Genomic DNA, 16015 nt, shown 5'->3' on the forward strand with positions numbered 1-16015 from the left:
GAAATCTTTTCCTCTGCTCTTGCCTCGCGACGAGATTCACTACAACAAAGTCTAATCCAACAGCGACCTCTACTGCTTCGTTTGGAAACGGCAACAGCAACCACCACACTGGTTTACACATGCGCAGTAGTCCAGGAAGTATTTGTTATTGTTAGTTTCAGACACAGCAATAATGTTGCATTGCTAAAATGGCTACAAAACGGACCTTTGGATGTCAAGGAGCTAAGACAAGAAGAGCTCTGACGCTGGAAGAGAGGGTAAAAGTGATCAAAATGAAAGACGGAGGAAGCAAAATAAAAGACATTATCCAAGAAAGTGATGTCAGTGATCTGATCATAAATTTCGGAATTTCTTTCCCTTTTTTTCTTTCTACACTGACTATATGAAGTGTCACATATGTTTATGCTCATACTTATGCATTATTGGAATAAAAATAAAGAGTACGCATACGTTTGTGTGTGTGTGTGTTTGTGTTTACATCTGAGATCAAATTTGCTACAGTGAAAAACTCCCCGTTGTGAAAAATTTCTTGCTGCAAACATGATTTCGTTGAAGAGGAGTTTCACTGTATAGCTATACATACCAACACCAAATATAAGTAAATGCTTTGTATGATGGACTAATGAAACTGATAATTGAGCTGAAACATGACTTTTCTCTTCATAGAAGACTTAATGGCATATGAAAAAAGACACGGAGAGCTGATGGAGGAGGAAAGGTTATTGTTTGGCAGGGTGATTCGCCAGTTTTGTACTTTGCTTCTTTCTTTCTTGAATTGTATGGCGTTTCTCAACCTCTCTCACCTTCTTTCTTGGCCCCCAACGTGTCTTGTTGAGCAGTCACACTAAATTAAGAAGCACAACAAACTTTTGAAAGTCTCCAAATGAATACGTGTTGTGACCCTGAGTGTTGCTTATTGACGCGAGGCCCTGCTGCATTCCGTGACACAACAACGCCTCACCATAATTAAGTTCAGCTGGCACACTCTAAAGTCAACAGAAATAGGCAGACTCGTAAACAAAAGACCAGTAGCATGAAGTATATCCATGATGCAATGCGGCCCGATGACACATTCACAAGTCCTACGAGAAGGAGCTTGAGAACGTTGCACATGAGCAAGCGATGATGAATTGTGTGACTACTTGATTCCCAGACACGAGTAGCCGAGTCACACAGACAGGCGGATGAGTTTGCCTCGGACCATTTGGAACTGTGAAAACTCGGACTGAATTTTGCCCAGAAAAAAAATAAAATTGAAATTGGGGATACAAAAAACCAAGGGGACTGGTTGATGGATATGTTTTCTTCTTCTCCTTCTTCCTCTTCTCTTTTTCTTCTCTTGCTCCTTTTTCTATTCCTTATTTTTCTTCTCCTTCTTCTTCAGACTCCAGTATGTCTCCCACAAGTGTTTTCCGAGAGTCATTCAGATGAATGACAATCTCATCGGAGTCTAAACTAACTTCAGGCAAACGTTCAAATATGTGCAGTTGTTTTTGCATTCAAGTGTGAGCAGTCATCCATGCCTTGCTTAAAATGTTTTAAAGTTTTAGCTAAGCTTATTTTCAGTGCAGCATCAGTACCTCTCTAGGAACCTCAGTAGCTTCCACTTTTCTAACAGCTGTCTGACTTTTGGAACAGCAACATGTAGACTATAAATAAATGCCAATGCTTAAAATTCCTGGAAGAATGTATTACGTCTCATACAAATCTTTGATCCTTTGGCAGGTAATCCCCTCGTAATACAATCTTTATGTGTCCTTGCATGTGGATGATACTTACATAGTGAAAGCATTCCGAACCTTTAGTTGAACCCACAGTTTTCGCAGTGCTGTTTTCAATCTGAAAAACTTTGGAAATCTTCATGGTCTCTATTAATTTTAGCAGCACTTGATCATGGTCTTGCCTTGTCAGTTGAGGTGATTAAATCTATCCAGCGCTAAAGCAGTTGTCACTTTGTGTAGCACTGCGTACATCCTCATCATATCGCATGGTGTTTCGTTCAGACTTGGCACAATTCTTTACGTAGTCAAGTGACAGGGGGCATGACACAGTTAGGGGAGGAAAAAATATGTTTGATTGAAGTCACCGTTCCTCTGATGTTCCTCGGTTGGATGCTGATGGTGACTCTCAGATGTGATGAATGCCAAACAGAGTCCGATGAAGTGATGAGTCACAGAGGACTGTGTGTCAGCAGGCCCCAATGAAGGCTATATTTGTATCTGACCGGGATGGATAGTGGAGGGGGGGGGGGATGCTCAGTGCAGGGTGTGGGTGGTGATGGATGAGAAACGAGCGAGGGAAGGACGAGGCATGAAATAGAATGAGGATAAAGGACATTCGTGGCAAGTGTGGGGAGGACGAAGGTGACTGTGAGACAGAGATGGAGAGACTGATAGTCTGGAAAGAATGGGGGTCACAAAGAGACTAACCTACTCTCAAATTTGCTGATGTTTGCTGCTCTCAGCTGCCCTCTGGCTTTACATTTAAATTTGCATTTAGTCAGACAATATCAGAGAAGTTTATCAGGTAATTTTCCTTCTCCAGCTGACGTGAAGGTCTTTCATTTTGATGGATATACAGTTTCTGCAGACTGTGGCGACAGTTAAAAAGCATAATCGTTTGTGTTTGTCATTCCTCGATTGTTTTAGTTTGTTTTATTTTGGTCATGATTTCATACTGACATAATAGTACTTACTATAAACTACTTACTATATATTTACTATATACTAGTAAAAGGCTGCAAACATTAGGATGTATTTGGCAGTATCAAGAAAAGAAAAACAGTTTTTACATTCCACATAACACATATAAGATAAGATAAGATAAGATAAGATATCCTTTATTTGTCCCACACTGGGGAAATTTACAGCCTCCAGCAGCAAGAATGTAGGCAGAAAGAAGAACAAACAAACAAACACCATTCAATTAAGTGCAATATAAATACAAAATGGATAAATCGCAGTGCTATTTACAGTTGTTTTCCACATCATTTAATTATTATTAATATTATTGTTGCTATTTTTTATTCAGCAGCCTGACAGCAGTTGGTAGGAACGAGCGTCTGTATCTCTCCTTCTTGCAGCGCGGGTGTAACAGTCTCTGGCTGAAGGAGCTACCTAGTGCTGTCAGGGCGGGCTGGAGAGGGTGGGAGGGACTGTCCATCATAGCTTTTAGCTTAGTTAGCATCCTTCTGTTGCCCACCTCCTCCAGAGTGTCAAGGGAGCAGCCCAGGACAGAACTGGCCTTCCTGACCAGTCGCTCCAAATATGTGCTTTTTCGTTTTTTGATTTGGGTGACGAGAGACCGGGGCAGCCCACCCACTATTGGAGTTATAAAGAGTAATCCTATTTAAATTTAATTGAATGCCACTTGAAACATTAAAGATAAAGTGGACGTGCTGTGATCGTAATAATTCGGACACAATGTCCTTAATTGCCGTCCCCATGAAGTGACGACATTGAGGAGCAAGCATCTGGTTTCTCCAGACATTTCGTGGTTCTCATGTCTCCTCCATGGGATCTCCAGTGAGAAGCGCGAACATGTCACTCGAGGAGCGAGGACCGAGGAGGTTGTAAATAAAGAAAAGAGATTTGGCGGTGAATTCCCACGATGCCAAGTGGCAATTGTAAACAGTCTTAGCTAATTATGTGTTTTATCGTTCGTTTTCTCGCTGCCCACAACCTCCTCCTGAACAAAATCAGCCTCCTTGCTGTACATTTTTTGTCCAACGTACGCATCCAATTGTGGTGTGTTTTTTTGTTTTCCATGGCCATAGTTTCAAAGTGGAAGTTCACCTACTGCAAACTGGAGCCGGTACAGCTGGGTAGGGCCCAGCTATGATTTTATACAAAAGAGGCATTGAGCTTCTGTGCTTCTGATCAGATCGCTGAGATCTCTTCTACATATTTGTCAAAAGCCCCTCAAAGTCATGGCCGCATGGCATCTGGGGATTTCTATTGTATGCTGTTTTCTGTAATTTACTGACAAGCTTATTAGTCCTCGGTTTCTTTCTTTTTTGACACATTTCATGGCATTCACACACCACATTTCTGATCACATTACAGTTTCTGCTTCATGTCACCTGAAACAAAAGATGGCCTTGACATCAAGGCAGTCTCAAGCGAAATTATCACAGTACTGCAAATGCTTCCACAGCACACATAGCTAGCATGATGAAGAAACGTCTTTTCTATTGACCTTCAAAATGGTCATGTAGACTGGAAGCCCCGCTGTGGGTCTGCAAATTACTGCTGACTTGTGGGTAAATGAAGCTTTCATTCAGGCTGTGAGCTGTCATGATCACTTTGAGAGAACATTGTACTCATGCGTGCACACATGCTTGCTTACAGTACCCCTTTTTGGGAGCGCGCACACACACACACACACACACACACACACACACACACACACACACACACGTATTGGCACACACATGCACACGTTGGAGGCAGTGGCAGAAGGCTACATCAGTCATTGACTCACACTGGTTGTAGCAGCTGAAATGTAAGAGGTGTCCTCTCCGTCACACATGGCCTTTCTCCATCAGCCAATAGTCTGTCTGTCAATCCTCATCTCTCCTCGCTTGACTGTCCACCCATATTTCTTCCGGCCCATCCTGGTGGTGCCCGAACTTGCTCGGGTTGTCTTCCTGCCTTCAGGAGTCCAGCAGCGAGATGGGCTGTTCCTGGGCCAGCCAGATGGTTAGGGCTAACCTGGGGTTGGAGACTTGAACTCGGGCAAGTCCACTGGCCAAACTGGTGATTATGGTGGCAGACAGGACCTCTGCTGGAAGTCTCTTGAGTAGCCACTGCTCCCCCCGCCCCCCCCAAAAAAAGCAGCCAGCCAATAATTCAGCCAAGTGAATCTGTTGCTTTCAGATATGAAGTCACGCATCCAGTGGTAGCGTTTGTCATCCATCCAGTGGTAGCGTTTCTGTCCCATTGCTCATGAAAAGTTTTGCGGTGGACTCTGACAGGAGGCTGAGCCCAAGTGGGATGAAGATGATGCAAGTGGAAAAGTCAAACCACCAAAGACAGTGAGCCTTGACAGCAAGGGAGCAAGCCGACGGGGGCGGAGAGGCTGAATGAGTGTGATGAGAAGCAACTGGAGTGTCCCTGTCCTTGGGAGTGGAGTCAAGCCCCCTGCCACTTTCTTCTTCTGCCAAATCGGTTACACGATGTGTATCAGCAGCCTGAGGATATCCTGTAAGTCACCCCTTAATGAAGGATCGCCAATCATAAAGGGAGCTTTACATAACCCTTGTTTCAAAGGAGGCAGGGAGCACAGATGTTTGACTCAGCCCTCACCAAACACGAGCTGCATCTCAATTAAGTCGTCCTGCTGACACATGAGAGCAAGGCCCTCTATTGAGCCTTCGGTGTGAGGGAGGACAACTAATTTCGGTGGGTGCTGCTTTCTTCGAACTGCGCCGTGCTTTTTTTCAGCCCATAAGTCAGATGTTGAGTTGAAAGAGAGGCCTTTCTGTGGTATAGGGCTAATTTAGGTGATTAACACCTGTTTTACCAAGATAGATTAATATATATCCCACTTTAACCCCTTTGATCTAAAGTCTGAGTGATTTAGAGCGGACTGGCCTAATCCGCTCGCCACGGTGACTAGAAACTACTGTAACCTGATGGAGCGGCGGGTGCCACGCTGCAATGCGCACTGTTCTCAGTACGCCATTTCTTTACTTTGGCTTTCTTCTAGTGAGAAAAGATGGAGTCATTACAAAGTCTTTTTGTGCATAACTCTTCTTCCTTCACATCAAAAGGGTTAATTTACATTTGATACGCTTGCACAGGGTTAGATCAGAAAGAGCAGCGAGAGCTGTCACTGGCATAATAAGCCTAAAGCATTAACGTATTATAGGCTGATCTCCACATCGGAATGTTCTGTCGAAGCAAAATCTAAAGCACTAGGTTTGGCTCTATCTTACATTTGTAGTTTAACAATTATCCTAACAAAAGGATAAACCACAGAAGGTTTACTGTAGTTAAATATTTGTGCAGTAATATTTTCCCGAGACATCATCAGTCATACGTTTCGGCCTTTAATGTGCTTATTATGATTACCAGGCTGTGGCATGTGTGACTTGAATGAGAATATGGAAGCGTGTGTGGGTGTGTAATACTAACACATGACTTGAGAAAGGAGAAAACTAAACAAAACAAACAACAACAAAAAAGCAGGAGTCCAAGTGTTTTTAAAGTGTGAGTGTGTGTTTATATTTGTCTCCGTTGAATTGAACTGACGCAAGCATATTTGAATACAATGTCCTGTTGCATGACCATTGTTTAGCGTGCAAAGTGTGGAGGACCACACAAGATGTCAGGATCACGTATTCTAGTTTGTGACAGCGTTGTTACCATCGGAGACGTCAAACCTCAGTGTCTGTTTGACTGCCGGCCAGATTCAAACAATATGCTGCAATTTTGTCATCCTTGTCCAACACCACCAAATTAAAAAAACACATAAAAGCAATCATTCATTTCTTTGCGCAACATCTCACAAAGCTAATCTTGAGTAACTTGAGGGGATAAGCAAGCCCTTTTTCATTAGTACAATTGAAAATTTAGGGAATGGGACTAAGAGAATAAAGAGAAAAAAACGTTGTTTTTATCACTCTTGCGAGGAATAATTTGCTTCGTTGCTTGAAACTAAGCTCGAAAGTTACTCACCAGACGCTTTTACTGAATTTACAGTACAATACAATACATGCTGATTTATATAGCGCTCTCACAACAGCGGCAGCTGTAACAAAGCGCTTAACAAAACAGTTAACATAAAGTAAAATAATAAACACAACACATAAGACAAAGACTCAGTCAAGATGTTGAATTGGAGTGGACATAGCTTCAAAAACTTGTCTTATTCATCTCACTCTTTGAAACAGTATACTTTTAAAGGAAAATTTAAACACGGTACAATTATTTGAGCACAGTACTCTAGCACAAGGGCGCCCAACCATTTTTGACCGACGATCTACTTTCCAAGCTGCCAACCTCCCCCAGAGTGACCCGTTACCGCACATGCACGCATACACACAAGCGTTGTCTTGACAGGTCGTAGCCCCTGTCGTGTGACATACTCAGTGATGAGTCGTGAGGCATCTGGGACGTGGCGCACACAATCACAATGTGGTGCACAATATTTAAAAAGCGACTTGAACAAAAGGGAAAATATTGGGAAGTATATGGAGCATTTCAGCTCATGCTACAATTGCTAACTACAAAGCTAGTAGCTGATTAGCAAACATGGTGCCATTAAACAAATTTGTTCCCTCAAGCTCTCATTATATTATAATGCTTCCGTCAACATGACTTTGACAGCTGCTTGTCCCGCCTTCCCGACGGACCTGCACCGATGGACTGAATCTTGATGGAAGTATGCAATGATTAGACGGGGCTTGGGGGGTAACTGACTGTAGTGTGATATCTCGCACGGTCCAAGACACAGAACAAAGAGAATCTTTATGCGTGTGGGGAGCTGTGTTGAGATTATCTGAGCATGTCACACACAATATGACCAAAACTGTTCAATGCCTCATTTTTATATTTGGGTTAATGTTAGAAAGTGTCGCGAAGCCTCCAGGTCATACCAGTCAGATTTTTCCCTGTGTGAGTGATCAACTGTTTTGCGATCACTGTTGTCTGCCAGAAGTCTGCTTCCCAGATGAATCCCCTGTCCCTTGTGGACATGACTCAGTAACAAATAAGATTTCAAATGGTTTTCAGGTTCCCTATCATCAGCCTCTGCTCGGGGGCATGTTGGGTGGTCAGTACACGTGACCTTCTCAAAGCAGGGCTCTCTAACATCTCGCCCCATCCATCGTTATTAGAGGACATAGATCTGAGAGAGCAACCGCAGTGACACAAACCCAGCTGGAAAAAAAAACCCCACTGTGTAGGGAGATATCCTTACAGTGTACAGAAGTGTGTGTTTGTTTGTGTGTGCGTGTGTGTGTGTGTGTGTGTGTGTGTATGTGTGCAGCTCTGCAGATATAGGACCCTGTGACTCTAAGATATGCACAGGCTCATTAATTAGAGGCTCTCATTATCCCCCTTAGGCTTCAGACACTTAATCAGCACTAGGCTCCAAGACTCACAGTCACGCATGCACATCCTGTCCAAATTCAGACATGGCATCACTAAAATTAAAGGGCTGTAAAATAGGTGAATGGATGCGGATGCAAGTTATTTGTTTCAGTGATGTACAACACAACAGAGAATGTGGGTGTCATTGCTGGTGATCACTGATTATTTTTATGTTGTAAAGCCTTTCCAAACAGATTCATCCATCTGCCATGTTTCACAGTGGAAGCAATCTGTCAACCACTGTAAATAAATTTCCATAATTCATTAATTTTCAAAGGGCATGTCTTAAGCACTTAAAGGTTTTTAATAGTGTTTTCTTCATTTGGTGTTCGGTCCACAATTAAAGTGTTAAAACTAGCTGACAGCAGAGGGCCTGCAATTATGTCGGCATACGTGTTCATATGTGAGACATGTTTGCGTTTCGTCACATTTTTATACTCTTGGCGCGGATTGCTTTGCTGTGAAATGTTGACTGCTGTAATTAAAAGGCTGCTCTTTATAATGAAAAACAATGGGGGTGGGGGGCATCGATGGAAAATGGAAACTCTTCAGTGTTGCAACTTGAGAGAAAGAGTTCGTATGAAAATCAATTACCTTTAAACAATGAGGAGAGCTTTTTGGAGTACTTTTCATCTCATCTCAGAGTTTTGTGTGTGTATGAATAACATTTTGTCGTCGTCCCCCCCAGTACCAACTGAATGTTGCATGTTTTACATCTTGTTGGCTATTAGTATGCAAGCAGATGCAGAGGCACGACACATGCTGGCAAATGAGCTGCTGCATAAACAGTTGAGGACTGGTGGATGGTTTTGACACCGCAATTCAAGAGCAAAGCTCTCTGTCTAGTTGTTGACTGTGTACTGATGCCTGTCATTGTGTTTATGCCCAATTAGAACAAATGAGTCCTTGAGGCAAGTCGTCATAGACTTCCACTTGACTGCAGCAGCAGTTGGCCTCTTTCAATTTGTTGTTTTTCTATACATGCATTCACTCTATGTCGGCCATGTTAAAAGTTTCACCAATGTGCATAGTAAAGATAATTCCTGAAATTCAGACTCAAGTCACCTCAATGTATTGCTGATGTTTGAACCAATTGAATGCAATGTGTGGTAGTGTGTGGCAGATTTTAGAACATGTGAAAAGTACGACATCATACACACACACACACACACATACACACACGCACACAGCGTGATGAAATAATAAAAAAGTTGGACAATATCACTGCGGTTTGTGGGACGGAGCGGTTTTTGCAGTACAGCCAGCTTCCTTTACCGGTTGGGATCGAGACAAAAAAGAATCAGCTTTCGAGAACGGGGAGCGAGAAAGTTGATGTATCTTGTGAGTGGATTGATTTGTTTACGTCTGTGGAACTGTCAACCAAATACCATTTTGCAGCCAACACAACCAGTGGACACCAGATTGACCAGCGATGTTTAAACTTTTTTTTCTTGTGGGGGGAGCCCGTCCTCTTCTCTGCTCGAAGCAAACCCGGTGTTATTGGCCCTGTGCACAAACACACATGACGTTGCGTGTTTCCGTCAGTCATCAGCGAAATGGGAGCCCATCCATCAGTGACGGACCGAGAAGGTTCATCAATACTGACCTGTTTTTTCTTTGTTTGTTTGTTTGTTTATTGAACATAAAAACATATATAGTAATAAATTGACAGAAAGTAATGTAAGTAAAATAGTAAAAAGAAAAGACAAATCAGTCATCATACAACACAATTATTATGTTCAAAGAAGTAGGAAGAAGTAAAGAAGTCTCCATAAAGGCTCATGCTTTTACCCCTAACCGTGATATTTTTACAACTTTTGGTTTGTATCGGGATTTTATACATACACACCCTGTTTGTGACAATTAGTCGATCGTTTTTTTTTCTCTTATTATTATTATTATTTTTAATTTTTCTTGTCATTTGCCAGCAAAACGAGCATTCGTCATTAACAATGTATTGGACTTTCAATCAGTACTGACGGAATGCCCAGCTCTGGTTACATTTACACACAGGCTGCACAAAACAAACACTTTGGCAATGTAGTACATATCAGCATTGTTTGAACAACAATGTAATTGTTGAGTGACAGTGATAAGTGACTATGTATATGTGAAAGGCAAAAATTGTGCTCAACTCATCACAAAGTTTGAGTGGAGTCAAATGTTTGCCAATCGACTGGGCAGTAAAAATACAGCACACAGTATAGAACAGTGCAACTCATCTTTATGTATCCAACCTCAATCACAGTGCATCGTGGAAACATTTTTTGAGGGTATGCTTGGCATGAACAAGAATAGGAAGCACAATTTTTCCCCCCAAACAGCTCCATGCGTTGCAGAGTGAAAAAGGAGGTCCTGGTTTCCCTCTGAAGCCTAGAGTCTGATTTCCTGTGTGCCTCTGATTGGAAAAGCAGAGGCATGCAGAGGGAGCCACTTCTCGATGGAGATGCCAGATGACAGGCTCCACTCCGGGTGTACACAGAATTGGCCTTTGATTGATCATCAAACACACACCTTTTATGAAAGCCTCTCATACCTGTTTTACAACATTGCTGAGTGCTTGAAAGAGAACATAAATGTTAACTTTGGGCGGCAGGGCTGGCTATGCTGCAGTTCCAGCAGGCACCAGTAGAAAGGTACCATTTGATTAATTATTGACCATGTAAAGATGATATTTAGAATGGAGTTGGTGTGATATTTCCCTGCTCTTACTTGGGTGCCATCTGTAGGAGGTCGTGTCCAACTTTTGTTCGTGTTCAGCCTTGTGGATTACCAAGTGCACAGCAGGAGTTCACCCATGTGGCCATATGTCAGAGCAGCCCCTCCTCCGGCTGGTCTTTTGTTATCCGAGTGACCCCGACATGCACCCTGTACCCCTGCGACCCATCATATTGACCACACTCACAGCTCCATAGACTCCATTACCTAAACCAATTTAAATCACAAGACTTATTGTTTAACCCCCCTCCCACAGTACCATTCCATATCGACCACTTGTTTCATTCGCCTCTCTGCTACGTTGAGATAACACCTTATGAATGAACTGTAATCCTGTTGCAGTATTAATTCTGTCACGTATGCAGCAATGGCGTTCAGCTGCTGCCGTAAACATGGTTCCACATCAATAATTGCTTGGTTATTGCTTTGGTTGGGGACGCTGCCAGTGCGAAATATCATTATTTAGTGAAAATTATACAAAGTCTGTTAAGTGTCAAATAGTTGCAGATATTTTGGCATTCATGACAACTCAACCCTGAATACAATTTTGGCAAGAGTATGTGCAGGAAGCCTGCAGGTAAAATATTACATTGTGCTCCACTTATGACAGCTGCTCTAAGCAGGAAAAACAGGGACATAAACAGGACTGTAGTTGTTTCCAGAAATCCAAGGCCTCAGCATACTTCATGAAGACTGCGGTTTTTGTGGCAACAATTCACTGTACTGTAAAAATAAATAAATAAATAAATAAACAAGGACAGCAGCCTCTGCGGACAAAGGAAGTAGGCTGCACGTCACAGGAGTTGCTATGTGTGATGTTATTGTCATAATGTTACCACAGTTAAAACCCTGTTACCCTTTTTTGTGTCTGTCAGACAGGATTACCTGCATTTAGCTAATGAGTGCAAATTAGCTAGTAACAGAATTGTTTTGTCAGAGATTAGTTTATATCCATTCGACAGGTGCTTTAATAACTTCATAGACCATGAAGGAGTGTGCTAACAGCTTGTTTTGTCATATTAACTTAACAATCTGGTGAATACAATCGATTCAGAGGATATACTGAATTCATATGCAACTGTGGGAGGAAATATAGCAATGCATTGATGAATCAATATTATTACTCACCCTACTTTACACATAACGCTCTGTCATATCCGCCACGGATAATACGGTTTACCTTTTTCTTCTAATATGGTAGCCGTGTATTCATAGTCTTGATTTAACAGCAGAGTATATGTCTTCAATTAAATTAAATACATCTCAAAAGGAACACAAACAATACCATGAACCTAGTGTTCCATTGTACATACTGTCTTCCAAAATCAACAGTGTTTTAATCTACCACAGATTTCCCAGCGATGCTGAACTCGTTCATGATTATGTCTATTGCTCTGTCCCAGAACCTGCTTTGCTGGACATTCCAGTGCAGAATAGCATTTCATTCAAAGTAAAAATTATATCTTCTAACTCTGGATTATAAAGATTTGCTGGATCCGATGATGACAGTTGATTATATACAAGGTAAACTAGGGAAAACTTACCCATAACTTTCAGCAGCCTTACATTTACATTGTGAGTTTTTTTTTTTGTGTGTGTGTGCTTTCTCATTGATCCGAAGCAGAGCACAGCACTTCCCTTGCCACACACACACATGGAAAAAAGACAATTTAGATAAGCATAGAACCTATTTTACCTATTTTCTGTTTAATAACTGGAAATGTTTACACAAACATTAAAACATGATCAAATGCATATGCTGTCATGAAACGAGAATGTTCTTTAGCATGTTGTTAACCTATATCTAATGTAGCCACATTGTTATGAAGAGTACTGACTTAATACCTGTGGCTGTAGGAAGAGGCATGTATTAAAACTAGTGCTGTCAGTTTAGCGCGTTATTATCGGCATTAATTTAAATCAATTTTAACGGGATTAAATTTTTTTCTCGCGAGACTAACGTGGCACATGTCACAGCGGATGTTCGGTTGCTCTATAAATAAACAAACTGGAAACAAAACAACAAGCGCGCTCCACAGGTCCACGCCCATGTCTGTTTTGCCAGCCACGGCAGCGCAAGACACCGAAAACGGATATTTAAAGAGTTCATGAATGGAAAGTTTACTTTTAAAAAGTTGTCAGATGGTTCCACTGACAAGACCAAAGTTACCTGTATGTTTTGCAATCGTAAACTGAGCTATCATCATAGCACGTCGAGTCTGAAATACCACTTAATGGCCAAGCACACAGCTGATGTGAGTACTCCTTCCCATCGTCTAAGACAGACAGCTATGGATCATTTCAAAGCGAAGAAAATGGATAACACGGCGAAGAACAAATTTGCTGAAGCCATAGCTAAATGTATGGCTACTGCATGCAAGCCTGTCAACATTGTCCACAGCTCGACTCAAGCTGAAATCATTCGCATTGTGTCTAACGACTCCACTACAGATTGCCAGCGAGAGCCTTCATTACAAGCTGTGTAGAGATTGTACGAATCGGAGAAGGCTAAGGTATACCAAGAGGGAGAAGACACTGTTTCGGGGGAGAAATAAGAGACTAGGTTGATGAGCTTCTGGTGAATAAAGAGCAGGTAGCCTGTTGAGTACGATGTTTGCCACTGACACGATTGTTACTTGTTTGGAACTATTTTGTGTGGAAGGTTACCATGTTACGTGTCCATATAAATAAAGGGGGTGGAGCGTCTCTGTGTTCGTCTGACAGTGACGGTGCGCCGAGGCACGTCGATAGTTCAGCGGTGCAGTGGTAGCGACCACTCTGAAAATAAAACGTCTCCAGTGTTGTGCGTGCCTCGAACCAAGTGTAGTCATCCGAAATGATGTCTACACAAAACCATAGAGAGACTTCCGCGCAAGAAGGACCAACAGAATCAACATAGCCTGACTGCTGTGTTCAAAGCAAACTTGAGAAAAATGAAGTATCCAACCATGGCTTAAATCCACTATAGGCTGAGTACTAGTTTACCTTAGATGTGCACTTAATAATTTAATATTGTTCTGTTTTGATTCCCTAAATGGAGCTGCTAAAGGAGCTGTTGTGTGACAAAATATTCTTTTCACTGTTGTTGATGGACAGTAATATTGTGTGAGAGATTATGTGTGAATAGCTGCTCCAAGTCAAAAATGTTCATGTAAAATTGAAAATCGAAATTGTTGTTTCAGTAAATATTTGCATTTTGCATGTAGAAAACTGATCCATGATTCCATATTGATGAGAGCATTAAAACGGGGGAAAATAGGACCAAAAAATATAAAAAGAAATTTAGAAACAATAAAAAATGTGTGAGTAATCAATATTAATTATGAGTTAATTACGACAGTTGCGTTTTAATCCCGATTAAATATTTTAATCGTTTGACAGCACTAATTAAAACCTTTTATGTTTTTTACAAGGACTCAAAATTACTGTGTACATCTCTGTTGGTTAATTTAATTTGTACACATCTTTTAAACACGGCTTTCAAAATACAATATTTGAAAAGCGAAAAAGCTCAAACTGTATTTTAACAACGACAATGTGCAACATTATATTTAATTCCATTGCTTTTTATTGTGTGTGTGTTTTAATACAATTCAGTAAAATACATTATTAATCAATTCTTATAAAATATTATTGAACATATGACAAGAATGTCATGTTTTTTTGGGGGGGGTGCTTGTAATACATTAATCGCCTTTGAATTCATTCAATGGCTTGGGGTCGTTGTTTTGAAATCCAGTTACTTGAATTACGCGCTTGTTCACGGAACGAATTAGACTCTTAAATCGAGCTACCACAATACAGTAGTTTAAAAATCACAACCAACAACAACACACAGCCCACCCCATCATTTGATTCGGCGGCACTATGACCCTGCGGTTCCTTCCTCCCCAGTGAGTAAAGAGTGAAGGGAAGGAAGTCATCAGAAAGCTCCAGTCCAGTTTGTTGCTCTTGCACGAATCAGTTGATCCTTCCAGCTCCTCACAAATTCCAGGGATTTTTTGGGGGTTCTTGTCCCCTCCTCTCTCCTGAAAATAATCTCCCCTCCCCTTGTCCTGCTTGGACTCTTTTTTTTTTGGGTTACTGTTTCTCTACGAGTACATCCGGGGGGAAAAGTATTTCTCCGCCACTGGAAAAAAAAGGAGCGAGAGAGATTGTGATGTACATTTCTGCATTTGGAGACAAACTCCCGTCTTTTGCTTGTTTTCCTTGGATTCGAGAGGACCATCTGGACGCAGTCTGACGGCGTTCCCCACTTAGGAAAACGTTTTGAAAAAGTTAAAATCGTATTTTCTTGGTGTGATCAGACGTAAATGCAACGATCATTGCGTACCTCCAGCCAAGGGAGTGGGTCAACAGCGGATCGCTGCTTTGGATTTACGCACACAAACCATCGCGCGCACCCGCTGACAACCGACAACGGTGACTCTGAATTCTTCCCCGACTACTACTGGATTTAAACCGTGTATGAGCCGCGTCAACCGCGCTGTCGAGCTCCACAAAAATTGCCGCAAACTGAGCCTGGCACATCTCATCATGCGTCGCCCTTTGGAGAAGATGTGAAGTGGCAGCAGCATGATTTGCGCCCTGAATTTCCCCCAATCTACATTCCGTTCTCCTATAATATCTTAATGCTGGCCCATTTTGGTTTACAAATATGATGAAATGGCAGCCCCGGAAGAAGGTGAGTCCGCCCCCCCACATTGTTTAGCCAATTTTGGACATCTGTGACTCACAAGTTGGAGAGATACATACCGAGTGCTAAAAAAGCTCAAGAGTGGTGAACTTTAACTACGACGTGGTTTAAATGACTATTTATATTCATAGGATTATAACAGATCTTTTTTTCTTACTTTACAGAAACAATTTACCAGGAAGCAATTTAGCAGACAGTGGACAGATGTGCAGTCAGTCTGCAATGCGTTGTCAGTACAGCACAGCACAGTAGCCGATATGCTGAACCTTTGTAAAAAAAAAAAAAAAAAATTTTTTTCTAGACCCTTTATTGACTCTCTTATCCAAATAGATGATACACTTTTATGTAGAGAGTGAAACGTCAGATGAGTTGCCACTTTTCCTGTGACACAATTGAAAGGCAAAAGAAAAAAAAGGTAACTAAATCCTTGTCAAGAAAAATGTTTTGTTGCGGCATTCTTTCGTAGCTCACACTCCATGTTATCTACCATGGAAACAATCTCAAA

At 41.6% G+C, this 16015-nt stretch overlaps 1 protein-coding gene across 2 annotated transcripts in view; it reads left to right on the top strand.

Annotated features, from left to right (window-relative positions):
* The first annotated feature begins 14785 nt into the window (after positions 1 to 14785).
* The window catches only part of LOC147205020 (tetratricopeptide repeat protein 28-like), a 124412-nt gene continuing 123182 nt past the window's right edge, over positions 14786 to 16015 (top strand). For both annotated transcript variants that reach the window (XM_086111746.1, XM_086111747.1), the window contains exon 1: positions 14786 to 15498. In XM_086111746.1, the coding sequence (XP_085967872.1) occupies positions 15472 to 15498 (27 nt within the window). In that variant the 5' untranslated portion in view covers positions 14786 to 15471. The remainder of the gene's footprint in view (positions 15499 to 16015) is intronic.

The sequence above is a fragment of the Hippocampus guttulatus genome, chromosome 5 (assembly GCF_054856545.1).
Source record: "Hippocampus guttulatus isolate MCC_2025c chromosome 5, RoL_Hgut_1.0, whole genome shotgun sequence".
NCBI lineage: Eukaryota > Metazoa > Chordata > Actinopteri > Syngnathiformes > Syngnathidae > Hippocampus > Hippocampus guttulatus.